Source organism: Ceratina calcarata, unplaced genomic scaffold (assembly GCF_001652005.2).
Source record: "Ceratina calcarata isolate Rehan_Ccalc_2016 unplaced genomic scaffold, ASM165200v1 scaffold351.2, whole genome shotgun sequence".
Taxonomy (NCBI): Eukaryota; Metazoa; Arthropoda; class Insecta; order Hymenoptera; family Apidae; genus Ceratina; species Ceratina calcarata.
The window spans coordinates 707832-732267 of NW_017158043.1; the positions used below are offsets into that span (position 1 = coordinate 707832).

The following is a 24436-nucleotide window of genomic DNA, read 5'->3' on the forward strand; positions in this document are numbered from 1 at the left end:
ATCGAAGAGCCCACTCGAGTCGCCGTTTTTTCCTCGATCGACCTCGTTCGTGAAGTCATCCGCATAATTACTCCGTACGACTGGCGATGACCGACGGTCTCGAGGCGCGTGTCGTCGTTACGAAGCCGTCGTAATATACATAAGTCATGAATCGCTCCAATCTGCTTCAGGCTTCCAATAAAAGAACAGAAACGACTTACATGTATCGGATGCAAGTGTCCTTGCCTAGTTTCAAATAAGACATTGTCTCGTTCACACATCGTCATTTACGTCGTATGATACAATTTTTTTATGCAGTCATCCATCGCTGCTCTCTATTGTTCCTTTTACGAGCACGTGGATCCTTTTTATCGAGAAACTGAAAGATTGGCCAGTTCGAAGTAGATATCGGTGTCCGAGATTCACGGATTATACTGTCTTTCGACAGATTCGTGACATAACGCTGAAACAAACGTTTATGTCGAAGTACGATCGGATGTGACTCGACTATAAAAATCAGGCACGAACTTTTGCATCGACCTGACAGCGACTAATATTTAATAACAATAATTTTCAAAATAATTACGCTTCTACCTACGTTCCGTGGGGTCCTCATCTCGGTACGTAATACAATTTTACATCGAAAAGACAAAAAAAAGAAAAAAGAACTGTTTTACAGAATTAGTTATTTGCATATTTTAGAAAAAGTCACAAAATTTTAGGAAACAAAATGTACTGAAAATGAATAACGATTATGAGAAATGCCAAACGAGTCGTTTCAACCCTCCTTGGTAGACTCTAGTGTTAAAACACGATGCGCCCGTTCGAGGAGTCGCCGCGTTTGGTTCGTTACGAGAGACAAGGTGCACGAGACTAGGCGGCATGCATTTTCATCTGAACTGGATTGCGAAACTGCGAATGACACACGATCCGGTCAGCCTTGGAACAGCCTTGCCCACGGCTAATGCAACGTACGTTCGTTCGTGTTCTTTCGCGATCCCTCGAACTCGGTGAAAGCTGTGCTGGCCGTTGTTCACCGATCGCGTATCGATGCTCGGTTCGCAGCTCGAGTAGAACTTCGCCTTCGCGCGATCCGTCGATATACGCTGGGTTCGTCTTTACCGTTGGCCCGACGCGTGTAAAATAATGTTCTCGTTACGTAAACGCTTGCGCCGTGATTCGACTCGTTAATTTTAAGGGGACAACAGGCGCGAGTTCGACCGTGATCGGCTCAATAGACCTCTATGGACGAAACTTAATCGTGGCAAGGCCGCGGTACCCATTGTCTGCGAATCAATATCACGAATTATATTCCGAGGGTAAAAGGAATCCGAGGTCGGAATTCATTGTTTATGCTCGCATTAAAAATAGTTTGCATAAAAATCAGTGCGACGTTACGAATACGCGAACTGGTCTCTCTGATCTGCGCGAGATTTGGCTTCGGTCTCCCGCGGCACAAAAGGAAGCAAAGAGGAAAGTTCGCGTTGGCTGTTTTTGTTTCCGAGCAGCAGGAGTAGCCGAGACGAACAGTCTCACTCTTTTTCGGCGTCGTGGCGCCCCACGAACGTCGACCAGTGACGTATTTGGAGCAACGACTCGCTCGAATCGTCCTCGAAGACGCTGCCGCTGCAGTGGTCCGCCGGCTTATTCGCCTTCCTCTTTTCTTTTCCCTCGATATCGATCCAACGTTCCCTGACGCGAATTTAAAACCATCCGCAGCAGCTACGAAGAACATTGAAACGTTCTGGCCTCGTTACGGCGTTCGTTTCATCACGAAAACTGGAGACGGACGGGGTGGGACAGAACGATTGACCGGAGGAAAAATAGGCGTCGTTTGACGTATCGTGTAATTCGTAGTCGAACGTGGGATATGAAACCGTGACCGCGAGGCAGCGTGAAATATTCAAGGCGTCGCGTTGTTCGTTAACCGTGTCGAGACTCCTCTCGCATGGAAGGGCAAAAGCGATGAGCGAGAGTCTCCTCGAAGACCTGTTGACGATCCCACGCTGACAGCCGCCGCGTCGCCAGTAATTGTCGCGTACATATTACAGGGGACGACACGGTGGTCGCATTTAATCGACGTTTCCACCCGGGGTCAACGTGCATGCCCACTCGTGTCCCATCGACGTCGGGTATCGTTAACGCGTTACCGTCCGGAGGCGTAAAAATATGTTTTTCCTCGAGCGCTCGTGAAACACCGAAGACACACGTATAAATAGGGTTTTACAATTTACACACTGTGCATCGAACGTCGACTACACGCGAAAGCTTTCGCGCCAACAGCCCGGACCGTGTCGCGTCAACCACGGGCAGACGTGGCATCGTTATACACGAATCGTGCCGTGAATCATGAATCGTTTGAATGAAATTATGGTCGAAACGAGAGAACAGGAACAATTTTTGGACGAACGACGGGGCTTCTTCCTCCTCTCTATAAATCGTCGTGATCGTACAACGAGCACCGCGTAGTCTGAATGAACAGTCGTCTGGCACGCGAGGGAGACACACGTTGAATCGTGCTTCCGGGTTGCCTCGATTCCCTGATACACACGTGTTTTATTGAACAATCGATAAGTTTTGCAGCCGCGTCGCGTTTCTATTTGCCGAACCCGTTGCTACGAAACGCGACCCTTGATTAAATAACATCGGTTATCAGCTTCTTAGCCGGTGGATTTTAAACTTGGAACGGACCTGTGAAATCTGTTCGCCGATCCAGACTCGTGTCACGTCGTAATAGCATCCTGGGACGTGTGTATGTTGTACCGACTACGAGCTGGTAAACGCATGTAACGCGATTCGGTCGGTCAACGATATCAGTTGGCCCAATTCTTGTCAGTCCAGTTGCGTGCATCGGCTGGCAGGAAAGTCACGCGGTTACTACTTCTATCCGCAATGGGATCATCCGTGATCCGGTGTCCGTCGGAAAGCTTGATTCCTGAGAACTATCGAAAATAAAAGTGTCAGCCAGTATATGCGAACTTCCGTCGAGGCACCGAGAACCGGAGATGTCGAGTAATTTTAGAAAGTTTTAATCGAACGAGTGTATCCTGTCCCGATCGAAAGGTCGGAAAGCGGCTACGTAGAGAAGAATCGAATTGATGCGGCATAATAATAAAGCGTAATATACTTAATCAAATTATATTGATTCTCCCTCAGTATTAACTGAAATCAAGTTCAATGCTCTAACTCGAAGTAAGCGGCCATCCAAAGCAGATATAATTCAACATTTGTATCTATCTATCTCTGTATGTAACATGTAATTTTTACTCGCAGAAAAAACCTATATATCATTGTCATTATGATTTTGTAATACTTATGCCCGTTCGACTTATCAGTGTTGTTGATATACTGCTCGTTTTTGTTATTTTTATACCTGTACTGTGTGAAACGAATTCTTGAAATCCGTGAAATAAATAAATAAATAAATAAATAAATAAATGAATATATTATGAAATATCTCGTGCGTCCATGAACCTGATAAATGCCAAGGAGGAACTCGACGCGACGATCGTGCATCGATCGCTGCTTTCTCAGTCGCTCTTCTACCGTGCCGGAAAGTTCTGAATCCTCGTTTATGCGGCAAAGATGATTATTAACGAGGCGAAACGTGTAAAGTAATCGGACGAAGCTCAAACGAACGTTCAAGGCTAATTACGTTTCACAGGCACAGAAACTGGAAATGAGTTTGCCGACGAACGAGATAGGATCTGGGGCAATGAGTCGCCGTGAAGAAAGTTCAACTTCGTCATTTATTTTTCCACACGTTTCATTGGAGCGCGATTCGATAAAGGCGGATTTTTTGTTTGGCGTACGTCGCTTTGATCTTCCGGTCGATTAAAAAGACCACGCCATTTCCGGAGCGTATTTCACTCGGCCAAGAAGAAGGAGCTACGAACGTGACGAGGCATCCGGCGGACGAATTGCGGCCACCGAGTTTTATTCACGAGCTATCAATATAACAAGAGACGTCTACTTCTCCGTGCCGTCGATGAAAAAGAAGCTTCCTAAACCTTACGGCTCGCACCGCCGTGGCCTTCGACCTTTCTCATCTCGAACGATTTCACAGAGCGACGGTACCTCGTAGTTCGTATCGAATACGTCCACGCGTACACGCGATTCGATTTCCTAACGTTTTCCCGAGACGTTCGTCCGAAAATACGGGACGTCGTTCATCAAACACCGCGTACACCAAATACGGCCGTGCGCGACGTTAGTTCCGCGCGAGCTCATCGGAAATTCACCACGGAACGCATAAATGATGACACGTATGAACTAGCCCTTCGTACGATTAGATACGCAGTGGTAAAACGACCACGCGCACTCGGCGCGGTGACCGGAAACAAAGTACTCTGAATATTCATTTAATTCGTTATAGCAGTTCCCGGCGAGAATTTGCTGGATCGTGTCCCCGAATCCACGGAATCATGCCCGTGAACTAGACCCGATCCGTGCTCTAAATTCATTTACATTTCAATTAACGTTTATACAATTACGTCTCTCTGATCGTTTCTCTCCTCGTTACAGGGAAGAGGTGCAAGAGCACACGGTGAGATGGAACGCCAAGTTCGAATTTTTATGCAAAATGAGTGCCAACGCGTCTACCGGTATTCTCGACCCCTGCATTTTGAGGATATCCGTGAGAAAGGTAATTTAAGATGAGCGAACCTCGCGTACAACTGTAATATTTATTTACTATCGATGTGAAAGCGATAGAAGAAAACAGACGTGAACGAGATCGTTTCGTGGTTTCGCAGGAATTGAAGGGAGGCAGGTCCTTCCAAAAACTCGGCTTCACCGACCTGAACCTCGCCGAATTCGCAGGAGCTGGACTCTGCAGAACGAGATGCCTTCTGGAAGGTTACGACGCGCGGCATCGACAGGACAATTCCATGCTGCGCGTCGCTATCAAGATGAACATGCTGTCCGGGGACATCCTGTTCAAAGTGTGAGTCGCCTGAAGTTTTTTACTGACCCACTCGCGTTAGAAATAATTGTGATTTACCGACAGTAACAGAGAGAACTGACGATACAAACGGGTCGATAAGGAATGTGTTCTTCTCCGCAGGCCGTCTCCGTCGTTGAAGCAGACGCAGCTCGCTGTACCTGGCGTACCAGGTGTTCCTGGCGTGACGGCGGACGAGGTGACTGTGTCCGAGAGATGCACCAACCGAGAGGACTACGTGTCCAGCGGATCCTTGGCTGGGAGTATAGCCAGTGCCAGCAGCGGTTTCGGCAGTCTTCCTAAAAAGAGGCCCGCTCTCTTTTCCTCGGGTAATGATCAAATTTTACTGAGGACTTCCCGGTGTTCTTTCGTCGTTCGGCTCCGGTAGAACTCTTAACACCTCGGAATTCTCAACACAAATTAATACGATTCGTATCAGCTGGTGAATGCTTTATTCGTTATTTAATTTTCAGAGCTCCTCAGCGGAGCGGAATCGTACGATCCGATGACCTTGAGCGAGATCGTACCGTCGGCTCTTCCAGTGGAGACTCTGGCCGAAGCGCACACGGAGTCGGGCCATTCCCGTAACAGTAGCAACACCAGTCAGCTGAGCAAAGGATCCGGCTATGGATCCTTGAATTCACACAGTCAGCACAGTAGACAGAGCAGTAGTGGTGACAGTGGCCACATTAGGTAAGGCCGAGTGGCCACCAAACGGATAGATGATCAAAAAGAAAGCTCTTTTTCCGAGTAAACGAACGGAGATCAAAGATTCGATCGGGAACTTGGAGTCTGAAAAGTAGATTTAACAGAATCAGTCGGTTTTACGTACCGCTCTTAGAAAAACAGTTCTAATTAACGTCCAGAGTTCTCTACTCTCTGTAACAAAAACTTTTCGAGTACCTCTCGCGTCTCATTAATCGCTTGTTATTTACCTCGCCACATTCCCAATATTTCACTCTCTCGATCTCTTTCGTAATGATTACTTCGAGAATTTCCTTTTTGTTCTCGACGTTTAACATACCTGGTCACGATCATCGCGTTTTTGACTTTCGGTATATCGTTTGAGCGACGAGCGAGCATGGTACCTCGAAAGGGAGAGCCATACGGGAGGAATCTCGTGACAGGAATACAGTTGCTTGTCCGAATATTACAATTCGGGTGAAAGATGCAGCAAAGGGTATCCTAGTAATAACGCTCGCACTAACAATATCTTCGAAGCGCGCATTAACGATCGCTAACTGCGATGCAATTTCGCTTTGATACTCTGTCGCTTACGTTTCCATCTTGTCGGCGGATCGTTCTATAGAATCTTTCGAGTTTTACCATCGATCGTGCTCGTCGAGTTACGATGCCTAACGTTCGACAAACGGTACATAAACACGCACACTGACTTTACCCCGTCAAATCTACGATCATACTCCGGTACATTCGCTATACCGTTCGTCTAGCACACGTTCGGCCGTTAACGACAAACAGCATCGATCGCGACGCACGATGAGAACACTTTTATTCCCTTCTCTTCTTTTTCTTCCATAATCAGAGACTCTGGATTCTTCTTCCAACGTATTTCTTTCTTTTTTTTATTCTCCCACGATTTCCTCTTTCTGTCTTTACGTATCGTATATGAGTTTATTATTATTTTTTGCATGCTTGAATATTTGTGTTGTGATCTTTATAGGTCACCCTCCTGGCCGGTATGGGCTCCACGTATACCCAATGTCTCCCAAAACTCCTCGAATCAGCAGCCTCCGAGACCCGAGACCTCTCTCGACGTCGAACCTCCTCCCACATCTTCTCTAATGCTGCTGGACCCCCGAAATCGGTTCTGGTCTGTGTCGAGCCCCCTCTCGTCTCGCCAATCGGCCTCGCGAAGCTCCGTCAGATCGGCCATCGTGTCCGTCGCGATGTTGAACAATCGAAAGGAGGCCGAACGATCGAGGAACGGCGTCGTTTCGAAGGACGCGAATCGCGTTAACGAGGACGGTAACGAGGAACTCGGCGTGTTCAGGGTACCTGGGCCGCAGGACGTACCGCATCGGTTGCGGAAGAACTTCGAGAGTTTCGAGGCGCGTAATGAGTACAACGCCGCGAAGTCTGCGACGGCCGATCGAAACGGGCAACAGAACAGCGTGATCGCGGCGCTCGCGAAACCGAGGATCGGTCAGCCGGGTTGGCGGAGCATATCGAAGACCTGCGACTGTATCGAGAAAGGCAAGACGAGCCCGGTTTTGCGACTGGTCGATCAGGCCAGAGCCGTGTCCTCCCCGGATCCCCTTCATAGGCCCGATAACCCCAGAGCCTCGCTACGTTCCGCGACGACTGCCCAGACCCTCAGGTACGTTTCATTTGTCAAACGACTTTCTCTTTTAACGATTAATTTTTAATTAAACATTCCGTCCTCCGTCCCCCTTCGTTCGATGATGCGTCCCATTTATTTCATCTCTCATTACATCTATTTCAGCTGTGTTCTTTATTTATGGCAATTGCCACTGGCTTTGTTAAGTTCCTTAAAGATTTGCCTGACGTCGTAACCGGTGGAGACATTGAGCGAGTATCGCGTGCGGCAGATTTCTTTTAGAAATCGACTCGAATTCGCTTCGTGTACATCGTTTGCGTAAAGGAATCGATACTTTGGATGTTATACGTGTTCGTTCGACTTGTCTATTTTTGGGGTGAATTTCTTGGGTAGCCAAAGTGTCATCGAACACGATTGCGATCTCGAGCAACTTGTAAATATCGGTTGACGTACGAGGTCCTACTCTCCTTTCTCCTGCGTTACTCTTAACTTCGATTTGTTTGGTTTGTCGGAAACGCAAGACCTTATATTTTTCAATTACCGCTTGTCTTTCGTTTTATTCGGTTGATCATTTCGCATCGACAAATCGTGCGTCTTTAGTGTAATCCGCATTCATTTCTTTCCTCGCTTTCTACTTTTCGCATATCGTTTTACGTTTCCTCGAAGCGATGCTTGATATCAACGTCGGCCGAACACTCGACAGCAAAAAACACGAATTTACTGTACGTACGTGTAAAGCTTAAACAACGACCGCGTGCATCAAACAAAAGACATTACAAAACACAATACTCGTTACGGGATCAGCTTTCGCTTTGCTTTACTAATCGCGCGCGGATATCTTAAGCAAAATCGCTAAAATCCAGACGATTGGATCATAATCGTCTTCGTAAATCTAAGTACTTGTACATACAAGCTGCTTCGCGACTAAGCGCGATCGTTTGAAAGAGTGTGAAGTAGAGATGAGAGTACAAGAGTAGAGTTCGAAGATGTCCTTCTCAAACCGAATGCTGCGCCCGCTCGTCGACGGGAATAATTTCTATACCATCGTGATTTTGGTACGAAAGTAAAATCTCGTGTGACGACGTAAGAAAAAGTGTGTTTGAGAGAAGTGTGGTAAAGAAAGGATGTGGTTCATTAGATTCCTTGGATCGTTCTATTTCAATGCATACGGGATATATCTGGGAGAGGTAATCAAAATTAATTGACCACGCTGGACCCTTTCAACCTCAGCTCATTTTTGTGCCGACGACTTAAACGTTTTCACAGTCGCTCTTCCAGAAAATTTCTTTAACGAGACACAGCACTCGTAACGAACGATATATCTGGTTCATTCGATGATTTCTGACGAGTAAAGAGAGCAGAAATTGTGAAAACGTTTCGCGTTGTACCGGTCGCCGAATGATCGTGGGTGAAACGGGTGCGTAAACGGAAGAGGGGAAAACAGCGGGGAACAAGCAAGGAGCGGAAGAGAGGAGGCATACAGCTTTGCTTCCAGTTTGGATGGCTTTGTGAATCCTTGCAGGGGTATTGGCGGAGGCCACCGGAAATTACTGGACGGGGCGGGGGGCAAGCTGGCTACGGTCGCCACCAGCCCAGCGGACTCCGAGGAGTCCTCCTTAGGGGTACCGGAAGTCGCTCCACCGAGCTCTCAGCACCGAAACAGCATTACCCCACCGTCAGTCCAAGCTTTCGTCTTCGTTCTCTTCTCTTTCATATTTGTCTTTCGCTTTCACGTATCTCTTCTTTTCGACATCGTTCTCTCTCTCTCTCTCTCTCTCTCTCTCTCTCTCTCTGTCTTTTTCTTTCTCTCCCATTTCTCGCTTTGCCATTTCGCAGCCACGCGGAGGGTAAATACCTTATTGCGAGAGAAATAACAGTTTTCATTCTCGCGTTATTAACGTTTGTGCAAGATGGAAAATTGTTTACTATTTGTACGTATGCGCAAATATTCATTTAACCTGTTCCTTTGGCTGCAATTCAGTAGTTAATGATCGCCGGTCGTAACTAATACAAGTTTTATGTAAGTGCATGAATATGTTGCAATTGAAAGCTAATATGCGCAGTAAAATTCGTATATCATAAAATATTAGGTGTCAACTAACAGATTAACGTTAGTTGACACGAGGAAAAGCAAAAAGTAACTTCCGCGTGGCTGTAGACCGCGGCTTGCACATGGAATTTACTACTTTATCGTCGTAACGAGCGCAGAAAAAGGCCAATCGATTACCCTCCTTCAGCGGGCTTTGGCCAAAAAAATTTGTAAATCGATACCAGAATAACTTATCTCGGCACTTCGTCTAGAATAATATACATATTTGAGCGTTTTTCTGTTACTTAAAAACGATTTAATAATCGATCATAAGATAAAACACGTAATTTTAGATCTGCAAATATGCATAATCTTTCAAATATGCATAATGTTCTAGTAAAATGCAAAGTGTTTCGCAACCCTACGTGTCTACGAACAGCGTTCCATGAAACAGCGGCTCTTGACCTTTGTTCGCTGTCAATTCTTCCTTAATCCTTTGCACTCCGAATTTTATTTCAATTTCGTTACCAACAGCTCCTAACGCTTTTAAGTGTTTTATTTTAAATTTACTTTAACTAATAAATAAGGCAATTTAAATAAATAAATGAAGAAGAAAATTCATTTAAACACCAGTTTTATTCACACTATTGTTGTATTTTGTAATTTTCAAGTGTATCATATATCTTGAAACAATTTCCAGGATGCAATCCTGGTTTTCTCTCTCACGTTTCATCTATTGATTTGGACATGAAAGAATGTCTAGTGGAATTCGATAAAGGAGCTCCTCAGATAAAAGCTGATGTTGAGTCACACTCGACATAGAAGTGCAAAGGGTTAATAATATTCTTTGTGAACCTTCGACGAGACTCGAGATTCAGAAGATATTTAGAATCACAGATTTAGCCGATCGTCGTTCGTTAAGAAAATTTGTAAAAAGAGTATACGAGTCAAAAGTTAAGCGCCGTTGTTAATGATAATGGCAACGAAACGTGATTTTCCGGTATTACTTTTCGAGAGCCATCCATTCGTTCGGAAGGATGGCTCGATTCATGACTGTTGCGATTGCTGGCTTGTTGCACGCCAACCACAAATCCTCCAAGCGTATACATGACCGTAGAAGTTGTCGTTACCAGGCTGCGGATTTTTATACAAATCAAAACTTAAGATATAAATGAAACATAAACTGATGTTGAAGCGCACATAGTTACGTTCCGCGAACCAAAGTTTTCCCGAAATACAAATTCGCAGTCTGATCGCTCCATGCATCTCGTCGCTTGTCACACGCATTGCTTCGCTTGCTAATGACTAATAGCTTCCCATTCCCATGTTCGTGTGTCGTCCGAAAACCAGACGTTAGCTTCGGACCTTTACGTCTCGCTTCTGTGAAAGTCGCGTCTCGGCGACGATCCTTAATCTTTGCATCGAACGACGGTAATGTGTTTTTGCACGCGATGTGTTCTGGAAACGAACTGATTTTTTTGTTGTCGTTGATCGAACACGGGGAGCGGTACAGAATCGTAAAAAGTTCAAAAACCGAGCTTCATCATTACATGATCTACCGTTTCTCGGTTATTATTAAAAATAGACACTGTCAGTCATTTAGATGAAAATTCAAACGGAAATTTGTTCACCGATATCAAGGAGAGCCGGCGAGTTTTTTTTTTTATACCGTTTGCCGTCACTCTCGGTATTCATAAATTTTAGATGAACAATCCGTTGTTTTTCTGTACCGCTGCTCGCGTAAATAGAGGTTGAAAGATCGAGGCCGAGGAAAGAACAGTCTGCGATGAACGTCGGTTCGTTTGTTTCGCAGAAATCCTTCTGGCGGGTCGGGGCTCAGCGAGACGGGATCTTTGGACCGAGCAAAGGCCGCGTTGGAGCGGCGGAAAAAAGCGGAGGACGGTACGGGGAACCCGGTGTTGTGCAGGGTCGAGGTGACCAGGCCGAACCCAGACTCCCTCATCGACGAGCTGATCAAAGCAACGAATTTGGAGCAAACGGACGAGACTTCGGAAAGTGAGTTACTCCGTTGAATTGGAAATAATGCACGGCGATACTTTCCCGACGAGTAGGCCGCAGGTTTTATGTCTTTGCACAAGCGTTGCGTGGATGAGTTGGCTCATATAAAAGTCTGCGTCCTGTTCCGACGAGTTGTTGGTAGTCGATCAATGAAAACTGTCGTAACGTAAGTCACGGAAAAAAGTGTCGACGCATGCAACTGAGTAATGAAAAAGTAATATGTTTTATAAATATGCATCTGACGCGATGAGGACGTAGTAACGATTGCTAACGACACGATTGTTTACGAACCGATGTCGAACGTACGCGATTATCATTGGTCCGTATCGTTTGTTCGCAGCAACCGGGCTACAATTGTTCATCGCGAAGGATGGTACGACCGCGCTTGGCAGCCACGAGATCAAGAGTCAAATGCCCGCGGGTGTGTTCAAGCAGGTAGTGATGGAGGAGAATAATAGGTAACACGAAGCTATTGGGACGAGAAGACAGTATGCAAGACAGGCCAGCGCGACGTTCTCGTTGGCCCTAGTGCCAGAGCTCGTCTACGAGGTCTATGAGCCCCGGTAGTCGCGAGGACAACGATCACGTTCTAGACTGCTAGACGATGGATTCGTCGACAGAGACGGTTCGAACGGCGACGAAACGCGAGTGCATCCCGATACCTCCTTACTAAATCATCGTTTTCAGTTGCACGGCTAATGTCCTCCCGGTGCTCGGTGCCTCGAGCACCGAACAGATTGTCATTCACGCTCAAACGTTGCTAATAACTTTGGTTTACGCGACACAAATTTTCCACCTGCGATCGCACGTTCGAAGTAAGGGGACCGATTGAACTCGTTCGATCTCTGATACGAAACGCACGAAGCATGGCATCCAGAATTTACTTCATTCGTCGAAATGAAATCGAAATGACGATGCAACGTTCATGTTCTTCCGTACCTCGCGAACAAATCGGAGGACCTCGTCGTTCAGGCGATAAAACTAAAAAAAAAGAGAAGTTCGAACGAGAAACGCGAAAACGGAGATGCTCGATGCGTAACGTTCGTCGATCGACGTTGACTAACGTCGTACAGTGTGTACACGCACCGACACTTATTTTTTCTACCTGCGTTCACGGTTCCTCCGTTGTCCGCGCGAACGATCGTGCGAGTCACTATAAAGTGGTCCGGACGCGCTTCAATTCGCGTTAACGTACAAAAAAAATAAGAAAACGATTTTTCCTTTTGATCGCGTTTAACTATTATTTAAGGTACTATTTGTATTTATTTTTATTCTCGAATTCAACTCCACTTTATAGTATTTCCGTATAATATATTCTCAAGAATTTTAACTTCGTCGCGACCCTTTGTACTTCTAGCCTTTGATGCTGTTTTAGACGTTTTCGTGGCAACTTCTGCGAATGAGAGAGACAGAGAGAGAAAGAGAGAGAGAGAGATAAGAGGTGTTGTCGAACAGAAATCGAACCGCTGTTTCGTCCCGCGCGGAGGAAACGTACAATTCCATTTTGCTAACGATAAGACACTTCGAAAAACGGTGGAACCAGATCCACCGACTACAAGTGCCACATTATTTAATTATCGAGGCTGGATGTTTTTCCGTGATATTATTCTAATTCTAATTACTGTACTCTCGACGATCCCCCGTATTCTCCACACCGCTATTCCTAAGCCTGATCCAGAGATAGAAAGGAGAAGAGTGAAAGTAAAGAGAAGAGAGATACGGATTTTTTCAATTTTCTAACGCAGCCCAACGGTGACTGCGTTAGCGATTCGTTGTACATATAGCGGTAGTAATTGTTGCGTAGGTAGATGACCGGTGTCGTATACGTACGTTCTCTCCCCACTTCTCCCTCATTACTCGAATTACCTGTGACCAGTGGCGGGCCGAAGATCGTTCCGAATAAGAATCGAAGCGGCGACGCGTCGATTCGAATCTTACTCGTAGCGAGATTCGCGCGTTCGCCATTATCAGTGACCCTCTAGCGTATCGAAGCATTGCGGGGACGTCTGCGACTGGAAGTTGGTCGCACGTCGCCCGCGGACACGCGAACAAGACAGCGAGGAGATGATACGTTATGTACATATAGGCCTGAAGATATATACATCTGTACATATATAGTGCCTGAACACACTTGCTGGATGAACGAGATCGAAGAATGCTAGAGTGAAGGAGAGTGGCGAAAACTTCCAGCGGCCCAAGGACGAATCGCTGAGAAAACAGATCAGATGAGAAGTAGACTACGAGCGTAGGGAACGAGAGCGCGTTGCCCCTACGCTCCGGCATTTTGCGTCGAGCACTGAATCAACGAGAGCGAATCTGAGGTAGAAGATGTATAACGACGAGACGAGTGGGAAGTCAGCGATTATATGCACAAATCTCCCCGCTTTCGCTTCGAAAGAAAAAGACAAACCCTTTGATCCGCGTCTCCAGAAAAGACTTCCACGGTGGGAGTATCGTCGTATCGGGTCTCTAATAACGATCCGACGGTTCTCGTCCACGATTCGTCGATTTCGACCGTTCAAACGAACCATCGATTTCGACACTACGTTTTGAATCATTACGAGCTCTCGTGCACAATTCAGTATTGGGTTTCGTCGTGTTTCAGTTCTCATTGTCCTAAGTGATATTTTCATGAGCAGCATTCTCAGCCAGAGAAATCTTTTTGCCTAGCACTGTCCTTCCGAAGCGTATATCGCGTTGTTAAATCTATTTGAAAGAGGCAACTCTCTTCCCTATGGTACATATTGACCGGTCAAATATTTGGACGGTTGACAGAATCACCGTACCGACGAGAAATTTCACGCTGACCGATAGCTACAGGACTGTCTGCGACATTGTTTCCTGACGAAACTGAAATTAAATTCCGAGCAATAATACGTACAATAAAATCGACGCGACGCTGACGAAATATGATTGACTGATCGACGGTAGTCGGAACTGGCGATCCGGAGCCCATCGACGCTGTCCCATCCAGTTCGTCCTCCTGTTTCCTCTTTCTTTTCTATACATTTTTCATTAACGCAGTATTTTTCTATAACGCCTGTGCCCGATTTTCGTACGATTACTGTGTCGCGCTGCTTGCGAGTCTCACGCCAAAGTAGCCAGTCTCCGGTTCGAAAGGAAGCAGAGCGAGAGAGTGAGTGTGTGTGTGTGTGTGAGAGAGAAAGAGAGAGATAATAGAGAAGTATAGAGAAGAGTACGCGAGTCGCCGAACGACGCGCAATGTGCAATATTTTTTCAACGTACGTCGGTGTGTAAAAAATTTTTATTTGAAACGAGGCGCGACGTTCAGCGGTTCGCGATTCATTGAGCATCCTACGCGCGTTGAAATCGTGTCTAAATACATTTCACGAGACTTTACGTTTATCGGTCCCCGATGGAAATCAAAGAACACGGGGATATCTGAAAGAGGAGATCTCAGCGCGCGTCGATCGCTTCGTATCAGAGTTGGGCATCGAACAAATTAATTCGAATCGTCGTCAGTCATCGCGACTAAATAAACTCTTTCGTCGAGATGAAACTGTTCGGAAATGATGAATGAGATCTTAATCAAACGTAACTCTAGCGACAAGAATTCGTTCGCATATAATTTATAGAACTGTCGCGAGTGGACTGCGGATTTGACGCGTTTATAAAAGAATGGAAATGTTGCACGTGCAGAAAATAAAGATGCGGGAAGATGTGAGGAACATACCGGCAATGCTCGACTATCATAAATATTTAAGTTTCGCGTAAAAATCCGCAGTTTCATCGCGAGGAAGCTGAAACGAGGTCTTTGTTCGTTATCCGGATTTGCCCAACGCTGCTGTTTGCATCAGTGCGTGTCGCGATTTCTTTATCGTCCTTCCGTTTCGTTCAACGTATCCGTGTCTTTGCCCTAGGTGTTCGAGGCGAAGCGGCCGAAACGCGTCGCTCGCCTCGTCGACCGGGCTTTTTCGTTTCTTCTCGTATCCCGATCTGGCACCAGAGGATGATACGAGTCAGAGGATGTGCGTTTCGTTGGTCAAGGTGTGTCGAGGTCTGAGGCACGTCGAGAACGTCCGCGAGGGCACCGATACACTTCGTACAATGCTATTTAGACATCGTTCCCTGTTCCTTGAAAAGACTAGCTACCGCAGAAGCGTCTTCACCTGATTCCATCGGTAGACCGGGAATTCGACGCGTTCGTAAGAAATGTAAAAGCAAATGTAACGAAATATGCACACGTCGTTGACTTTTTTCATTGATTCTTATAAACATCGATGATACTCGGAACTTCTGTTTTCTCCTCTTAAGATTCGACCATGTACAGAATTCGTGAAATTTCAAGGTGAGGCACCTTTCGCTTGATCGATACTCGCGTTTCAAAGTTCTCATACCTTCTCCTCCTTCCTCTCTTCCTTCTGTTCGGGATTTTTATTCGAACGCGTCTTCGAACGAGTCTTCGAACGATCTGTTTCCTTGAAACGAAAATGAGTCGCGTCGGGCGACTCGCGCACGTACTCGACCGCAATCCCCCGACGGATATTAAACGTTGTGATACTTTACAATATTGTAACGACTACTCGTTGTCGCCTCTGTATTACGAAGTGTATTACACGAACGATTCTACTTTTTAATTTGATTTTTCGGAACTGGCTTCTAGAACGCCGCCGAGGGAGCGGCTCCTCGGCGGCCCGTAAGATCCGTGATTATTATTAATATTATATTTTTTTTTTTATTTATAATTGTTGACGTTTTGTCCGATCCTTACTGCGCGAGATGATGGATGCAAAACTATCATGTGCTGATAATAATACTTCGAAAATCAACTGGTGTTCGTCTCTTTACCAGCGTCGACTCCCTCCGAACGACCTTTCCCTTTCTCGTTTCTCGTCCTTCTGTATTTCAGAGGGAACGAGTCTCTTGTCAAAATCACGCAATGACGCAACGAGGTCTGCGGTAAGTTGAGACGAATTAAGCAACGACAAAGTCTTTGCTAAATCACGCGTCGCTCATTTTGCTTGACGCTTCGGACGATTTATGTCATCGAACGTATGGCCTTTCTCGATCCCCTCGGATTATGTCTACGCGCCGTAAAAGTATAAATAGTCAGATTCCACAAAAATCTTTTTTCAAGGTCTCTGTTCGTACGCACAGTCGTCGATTACGCTCATGTCATAGTACAGGTTTCTTGAACCCTGGGTTCATCAGATAGCGAGCAACGTCCATGGTACCTGCGGCTGTGATTTAAAAAATCTGTAACAGACATCCTCGCAGGGTCACTTAATATCATCCTGAAATTCATTAAGCAACAAAAATTATGATTGTTCGACTCATGGTTACGGGGTACACTTACTTACTACCGTATGATGAATTCTTTTACAGATCTGATAACAATCATTAATTGAATCGGTGTAACGCGATAACTTTTACACGTGGCACATTCTTTTTTCATAAAAACGTGTATCGATGAGTCAAAGGAGAGCAAAAAGTAGACGTAGGCAACGTGAGATAAAAATGTAGCGCTGAGGCTAATGCGATGGGGACGATTTTGAAGTTCGTGTTCGGGGGACGGGTCGTCGATGAACGTGCATCGATGATGCCTAAACCAGGAAGAGGAAACGGTTTACTTTCTCTGGCGTGCGGAGACAGAATCCACGGCTCTGACTTAACATCCGTCCGTACGGGTACATACCGATACGCGTTTCATTATAACTGTTATGCGAGCGCTTTCACGACGTAATTCGCCTCTGTTACGTCTGACAATAAACAGAAACGAACGCGCAACGGGCGAGACATCAGATTCGGCGGTGCACGCGAAACGTTCTTTCCAGTCGAAAATCAATTAAGGTTGTATGAGCCGCAAAATATCTGCCGAAAATTTAAGACGTGAAATAAAAAGCCTGTGTCCAATATTTGAAGCAATGAGCTTTTATAAGACAAGATAATTACAGAGGAGTAAGGTTTAGAAAATTGTCCGACCTGATTTTCTCGGTCATAAGGAATTTTTAACGTATAATTTCTAATATTCTAATACCCAGTTTTGACATTTTTTTAATTGGACTGTACGTGATTTGCAACTGTTCACATTGTCTACGTGTCTTATAATTCTTACTTTTGCATACCCTTTATTGTACATCTTAAATGATATCCTCGACATTCACATTATTTCAACTTTAAAATATTTTTAAATCATGCATTAAACATTATACAAATTACAGAATTCTGTCATTGTCGCATTCATTGTTGAGTTCAAACGTGATCCGTTTGCGCGGAACACTCGTTGCGCTTTTTAAATCCGTTCGTTTTATCTTTCCTCGCGATCCTCCTGTTACGTTACAATTTATTTGAACCCATGCGTGTCGGCTGATCGCTCGGTTCGCGCCGTGGAACGCAAGGATTAGAACTGCAGAATGAACAACGTGCAAGAAGCTTTACGTGGACATCTGTCTTAATTTCTTCATGACTCGTCAAAACTGATTTAAATAAAACCGACTGTGCAGCGGCTCGCCTCAGGAAGATATATTGCATGAGCTATTCGTGTGACAAATTGTACATTTCCTGGTGTAAACTTCGCTTTTAGAATTATCCGAAAAATAAAGATCGCACACATCGTTATTATGAATGATTGCTAAGACGAAACAATTAATATTCATAGTTTAGTTTGCATAGAGTCGGGCCTGTTTTACTTACAAATGATTACCGTTTGACACGTGCACTCTGGAATATCCACTCTCAGATTACATTATAGCAACGACGTAAATGAAAAATGAGTGTAAAATATTAAACGAACTTACATATATTCAGAATTTGTTATATTGTAAGTTATTGTTGCTCGTTGGCCTTTGGTACTTCAAGGAGATTGTGGTAGAAACCGCGTATCACAGGCACTGCCGCGTTACTAGTCGGAGAATATCGATACGTGTCACGTGCACGAATAAATGGCCGAGAAAAAGAGTCAAGCATCCAAAGTGTACAGCTTTGTAATTAAGTTAATGTGGGTAACGCGTGGAGATACTTTGATCCTAAACGATCTGTCATCAAATAACAGTGACGTTCGCCTAGCTAACGACTCCGATCGACTGAATAATATTCGAGTAAGAAAAAAGGAAATTATCTGTCCGTTGTTTGTCTAATTTGCAGTTACGAACAGAGTTAATGCACGTACATTGAAACGCTATTTATTCGTACACGCGAATCTCCGAGTAAATTGGAGTTTACGTAATTACGTGGATTTTCATAATTTCAAGTTCTCCGAACGATTCGATTCGGTCGTACCGGTACGATGAAATAATTTCCTAAACGATCCTGGGAGATCTTATCGAATCGTACGGTGTACATAGATCAGACGGAAAGAAGGGGAAAGCGAATAAAATGAAAAGGTGAAAACCTCTTGCGTAAGAAAGGGTCGCGAGAGACGCGAGTACCTATCTCGGAAAAATGGTCTCGCGGCATGCTACGCATAAATTTTCGCGATGCATCGTATACATATGCGCTGTTCGGAAATTCCGGAGACGTCTGTTGCGACCTTTGATTGTGTACAAATGGACCGCTGATCCGCTAGGAAAGACTTACAATTAGTCAACGTCGTGGTAGCGTCATTTGGCTCGGAATCTAAAATTTTCAGAACTCGTAAAGCCACATGTACTATTCCTGTCGTCACGAGAGTCCATACCAGTTTCGCGCAGTTTGGAGGTGCTGGGGATAACTGAATACGTGGATCCGAGTAGTGGCGAAAATGTGGAAAGCATTAGAGAGAAAGAGAAAGGCTGAGAACTGGTTTTTGCGCACTGTGGAATGTCGTGACGTTAGATATACGTAAAATTTAAATTCAGTGGCTAAAATTACCACTTTTTGGTCATGCATAGGTCTTGAAGGCGGAGATTTGATGCTGGCTGCACTTTCTTAACATTGGAAGCCTATGCAACTGGCGGTTTGTGTTTACAGCTAATAACAAGATCGAGCATTGAAAAATAAACCCTAGAGGAAACTAACACAAGCCTGAACTGGCTCATTGTTACTAAGTGTACGTAGTCAAAGGTTGCGACTGATCTTATGGCAGATGTTCATCGAATCATTTTTGCGTGTGGAGTCGTGCAGCGGTGAAACGACGCGTTTATCAGAAGTCTCGCTTTGATTCGCGACGGTGGAGATAAAACTGTGACTTGGTCACAATTAGAAAATTGCAGATCGAGAAACGAAACAATGGTCCGTATGCACGGGGCTAATATCTGTGGTTCGGTTCGCCAGAATAAAGAACGTGCAACGCTGTAGCGTCCTTTTTACCAGCATTCCACGAACGTTCTACTGAAATATCATTGTTGGCGACTGGTTTTTCGAGTGTCCTCGAGGTTGTCTTTTTCCTTTTCTTTCACCGTACGGACACGTGAACGTTCTAAAAGTTTCGGGCAACGTTTTGGAAAAGAATTAATGAATATTAAAATGGTTCGAGAGTTCAATAGTGGCCCAGGCCACGAGGTCATTAACTGTCGTCTTTTTCTCGGCTCGTTCCATGATTTTTCCATGAACTCTGTTCGGTATAATCGTTACCAGGCAAAAATTAAGTTTTAAATTTTCTTCGACACATGACTCGTTTAACTTTTAAATTACATTCGAACCTGCGGACGATGTCATCAATTTTAATGAGACCACCTAGTCGTGCGATCATGATTGATAGACATGTGCAAAAGCTTTTTCTTATTTCTCACCTATTTTGCGTCAATCATCTTTTAGACGTAAATGTTCGCCTTTGCGTTGTGCATGCAAATATCGACAATGCAGAAAAACTAGCGACACTAGTGGCTTATATCATTCAGGCAGGATAATTATCATAGACATATAAGAATAAGCCGCGCTAATGGTTCTCGAGTCTGTAAATAGAAACGATAAAAGTAAAATAGAGAAAGAGAATCATATAGATTCCCTCTGTGTCCTTGTCTAAAGACGGTTAGACAAGGACACAGAGGGGGACTATATGATTCTCTTTCTCTGTTTTTCTACTATCGCTTCGTCGGACTGCTAGCGCGGTCTGTTCTTATATGTCTATGATAATTATACGTGTGGCTTTCATCGAATGACACTTACAACGTCGGGCAACAACTTCAAACTCTTTGAGTATTACAGTAAACACGATGTATCTCCATGGACTAGCATGACTGTCATAAAATATGCATTGGACGAATTAATTCTCGATGGAACTTACCGAATCGTTAATCGAAGAAACTTTTACCAAGTATTCCAATTATTAACTAGTTTATAGGCTAATAACTGCTTTATTAACTTTTATTAACTTTTATTTAACTTCTTAACGAGATCGATAATTTAAATGGCAATTCTCGTGGACCATTTAATATGCATACGTCCGAAAAAAAGAAGAGCAACGTTCGATTGCGTAGATAAGAGATGATCCGTCATTTTGCATGGATCCGCGAACATTCAAATTTGCAATAAAAGTATGTAATTACAAAGGACCATTCTACGTGTTAGCGGGTAGACTCTCGTAGTGCAGGCCTATTGAACTCGTTAACCATCGAGGATCATATTATTTGGTATAACACATCAGATACATATAAAAAAACATCAAAAAACAAAAAAATGGGAATAAAGATGAAGCGTAGCTTTTATTATAAACAAATCAATACATACAAAATAGTAATACACAGAATATAAACGTAGTAAACAATGGAAAGTTTCTAGTCTTTAATTTAACATTATTTAAATGAAAAATATCAGCTTCTTTTTAAGAAACTTGGCAACATTCTTCATTAACCAAGTCTTGAAAATTTTTTGAGCCGTAGTTTTTTTTAGAACACGCTTGTCTGTTAATCTTGATCTCTTCGCAGGTTCATTATTTCTTAAAGTCGAAAGTAGTTGTTTGCACAAATATGTGCTAGATCCAGTGTTATTAAAAATAAAATAAATGTATTGTTATCAGTCTTGGCGGGCCGCCGAACAGCTCCGACGGCCCGCGGAACTGCATGTTTGACGTAATGTATCGATCTGCATGTAGGATGGACGATAACCTTTACGTGACAAATGGTACATTACTCGATCGCGTGAGTACGTGATACCGTGGCGATGTTCGAAGGGTTCGGCGATTGAGCGCGTTCCGCTTTGAGTCGAAGCGAAAACATTGAGTGTTTGCCTTTCGGTAAACATTCGTGGTAATTCATTGAATTGGCCAACGATTCGCGATCGAATCACCGGGCAATAATTAAGTTTTTCCTTCGTTAAGTGTATCGGCATTGCGTAAGAAGGACAAATCGTATCAGAATGTTCGTCGTTTTCATGAAAACAGGAAACATAGATACGCGACAAGCGAAACTATCTTCCGTTCTAGATTTTATCGATTCACCGTAACTGAAGCTACTCTTTAGGTTCAATATAAATGAAAATCGTTGTCAAAACGCGAATACAAATGACACCGCTGTTTTGAGCCTCATTCGCTGTCTCAACGATTACACGGGCGCTGCCAATCTTTAATAGCGTCTCTTCGATGTACGCACGACAAATTTTCCACGAATTGATTAAACTATAAACGTCACGCATCGTACTTGATGATACGCGATGATCGTTAATAGCATTAACATATTGACAAGAAAATGTTGACTAATGCCTGGCTGATCATTTCTCGCTCGTAGTTTTTCAACTCGTACAGCGAAGGCTGCAGATGTTTCGAGAGTGTTGGAAAAATTTTCCCCAAGGATCGCGAGACAAAAACGAGCGGAAACGAAGATCGGATGATCGAAAAAGCTCATTTAACGTCTCGAGGAATGACACGAGTTAGTCAAACAAGAGACGCTCTGTGTCTAATATTTTATGCCTGCTTCAATATTTAAATCCGACGAACGTGAATACTTACAATCGGCGATAAACTACGAGCTGTTTTCGCAAAACGAATAAGAAGGCGCTCTACTGTTTTGCCGCTACTTGTCGTCGACTAGATAAAGGTTTTTGCTTCAGTTTCGCGTGGCACGACGAAATTAATTTATTTTGCCAATGAAATGATACTGCTAATCGCAGTGCACGCGGACGTAAAATCGACTCGTGGACAAGAACATTAGTCCCGCGACGCGAGTGAAAGTTTTTGAACGAAAACTAAACAACGGCATGGGGCAGGTGGCGGGCAATGGACAAGGACGGAGGAGAAGAACTGGTCGCATCGAAGGTTGTATCACGATCGTAACCCCGGATGACCGCCGATTTCCACCTCCATTAACAACGATTTAACGCGAAGAATGTCGCTAATAGGTGAAGTAAACTTTTAGCTGATGAATACGCGCTGCGATATACAGATTTGAGAAGAAAACAATTTATACTTAAAGTATACTTAAATCTGACTGCATAATCGTCCAACTGGTTTCCGGTAGACCGGTAATGGAAAAATGTTCAGGCAAATCACGGTGGGAATTGACTATTCTTTTTAAATCGATTCATTTGAAAATCGGAAACATAATTATCGTCCGGCAAGAATGAGAGGAGTCCAACATCATTTTTTAAATTGATAAATGTTTCACCTAACGTAAGAACCCGCGGTCCACTGTACGTCCATGCCTGTACACGTGTAACCACGTTTATGTCCGAGTCGTAAAATTTTTTGATCGACCACAGAATTATTATTCGTCGTAATTGTTTCGAGGAGCGGCGTTGACCGGTTCCATAATATGTGAACGCGGGTTTACGATTCTCCTTCGGAAATATTGTTCAAATTTCATAATCCTAATACGAGTTCGAAGCCGATCCATCAACCTAAGAGTGATTGAGTAACGAGACAGCTCTTTCGCTTTCGATGAAAATTCGACTTTTACGTCGTTTTTTTCCAATACCGACGATCTCGAACTCTCGTTACGGTTCTTCAAGCGAATTCTGTGCTTTGCGACCTCGCAGCATCCTTCTACTGGATTTAACGGGCCTTACCAGAGTGAAATTTAAAAAAAATCGAATATTTTTTAGAAGTTTATACCTTCGAAAATATCATACTAAAATTTCAAGGTCGGATCTCAACTAGTTTTTGAGAGGCAGCCTACTAATAGTATTCATATAATATAAGTAAAATTATTTATATTTATTAAAATTAATTGTAATTACATAGTTCATTTATAGGCAAATAAATTCTTAAAAAAAATTCCCCAAATGAGCTAAATTTTAGGCGGTCACTGGTAAGGCCCCTTAAGGATGTATTGGCTATACAGTCAATCCCAAAAGTTTATGCACTTAAGCGTCTATTACAATGTTTGCACGACAAACGTGTAACTTAGAACGGATCTATTAAACTGCCTTTGCTTTACTTAGTGTAAAAATCGGTCTGATCATTAACATTGACCTGCATCTCGATTCTCGAGATTGAATCATCCACCCTGCGGCCTAAGTACAAATCTTACCGACGTGCTAGAAACGATTCCATCGTCGATTTATCTTATAACGAGTCGATAAGTAAAGTTTCCAGTCATTTAGGGAGTAGACATATAGACATATGTCCTAGGCGATATGCATACACGTTCTACCGGCTCTCGTTGGTCAATACAAAGCGAGATCATCGAGATAATCGGGAGTGCGAGGGTTCAAGGTGATCTTCCCGTAATTCCGAACGAAAGCAAACGCGTGCAGGGATTCACGCGAGACACCATTAACTACGATTAAATCAGTCCTGATCATTCATCTGGAGGACTCGACACCTTTTCCGTTAATGTCATACATGTTCGTGCCCGATCGAAAACCAGTCGGATGCTCGTCGAGGTCTCATTACTTCTTTCGGTCGACTATGTAGCTACACGCGTACCGACGTTAACCGCTGGTCCATGAACGGTCGTTCCGATTCTAATGGTCGCACGCCTGACTCGACGAAGAGAAAAGATTCTTTTCACGAAGTCTTATCAATGAGAGACGATCTTCGGAGAACGTTTCAGAAATTCGAACGAGAAGGTGAAGAAAGACAAGAAAGGTCGGAGGACCGATTGCCGCTAATAAATAACGAAACAAGTCAAGTCAATTAATCGCCTAGGAATTAATGAACGGTTCAATCAAATGACGAACCGTGCTGTTCATCCGGTGATCGATCGGACGTGAATATGTAAATGCGAAAAGATGACGTTGAATCAGTATCGAAATCGAGTGAGATTAATATGATCGATACTTACGTAAAACAAATTATGTATGTAATAAAAGATACTTTGTACTTTTGTACATACGATGATCTGTAAATCGCGTC

General features: G+C 44.0%; 1 protein-coding gene across 2 annotated transcripts in view; it reads left to right on the plus strand.

The window, feature by feature from the left end:
• LOC108625426 (protein FAM102B) overlaps positions 1 to 16058 on the plus strand; it is a 40582-nt gene extending 24524 nt beyond the window's left edge. The window contains exons 3-9 of one of the 2 annotated variants that reach the window (XM_018025471.2): positions 4504 to 4624; positions 4734 to 4924; positions 5045 to 5250; positions 5395 to 5614; positions 6603 to 7259; positions 11063 to 11265; positions 11609 to 16058. In XM_018025471.2, coding sequence (XP_017880960.1) covers positions 4504 to 4624; positions 4734 to 4924; positions 5045 to 5250; positions 5395 to 5614; positions 6603 to 7259; positions 11063 to 11265; positions 11609 to 11730 — 1720 coding nt within the window. In that variant the 3' untranslated portion in view covers positions 11731 to 16058. Of the gene's footprint in view, positions 1 to 4503; positions 4625 to 4733; positions 4925 to 5044; positions 5251 to 5394; positions 5615 to 6602; positions 7260 to 8742; positions 8896 to 11062; positions 11266 to 11608 lie in introns of both variants that reach the window. The other variant, XM_026813857.1, reaches the window with a different exon arrangement.
• Positions 16059 to 24436: the final 8378 nt, after the last annotated feature.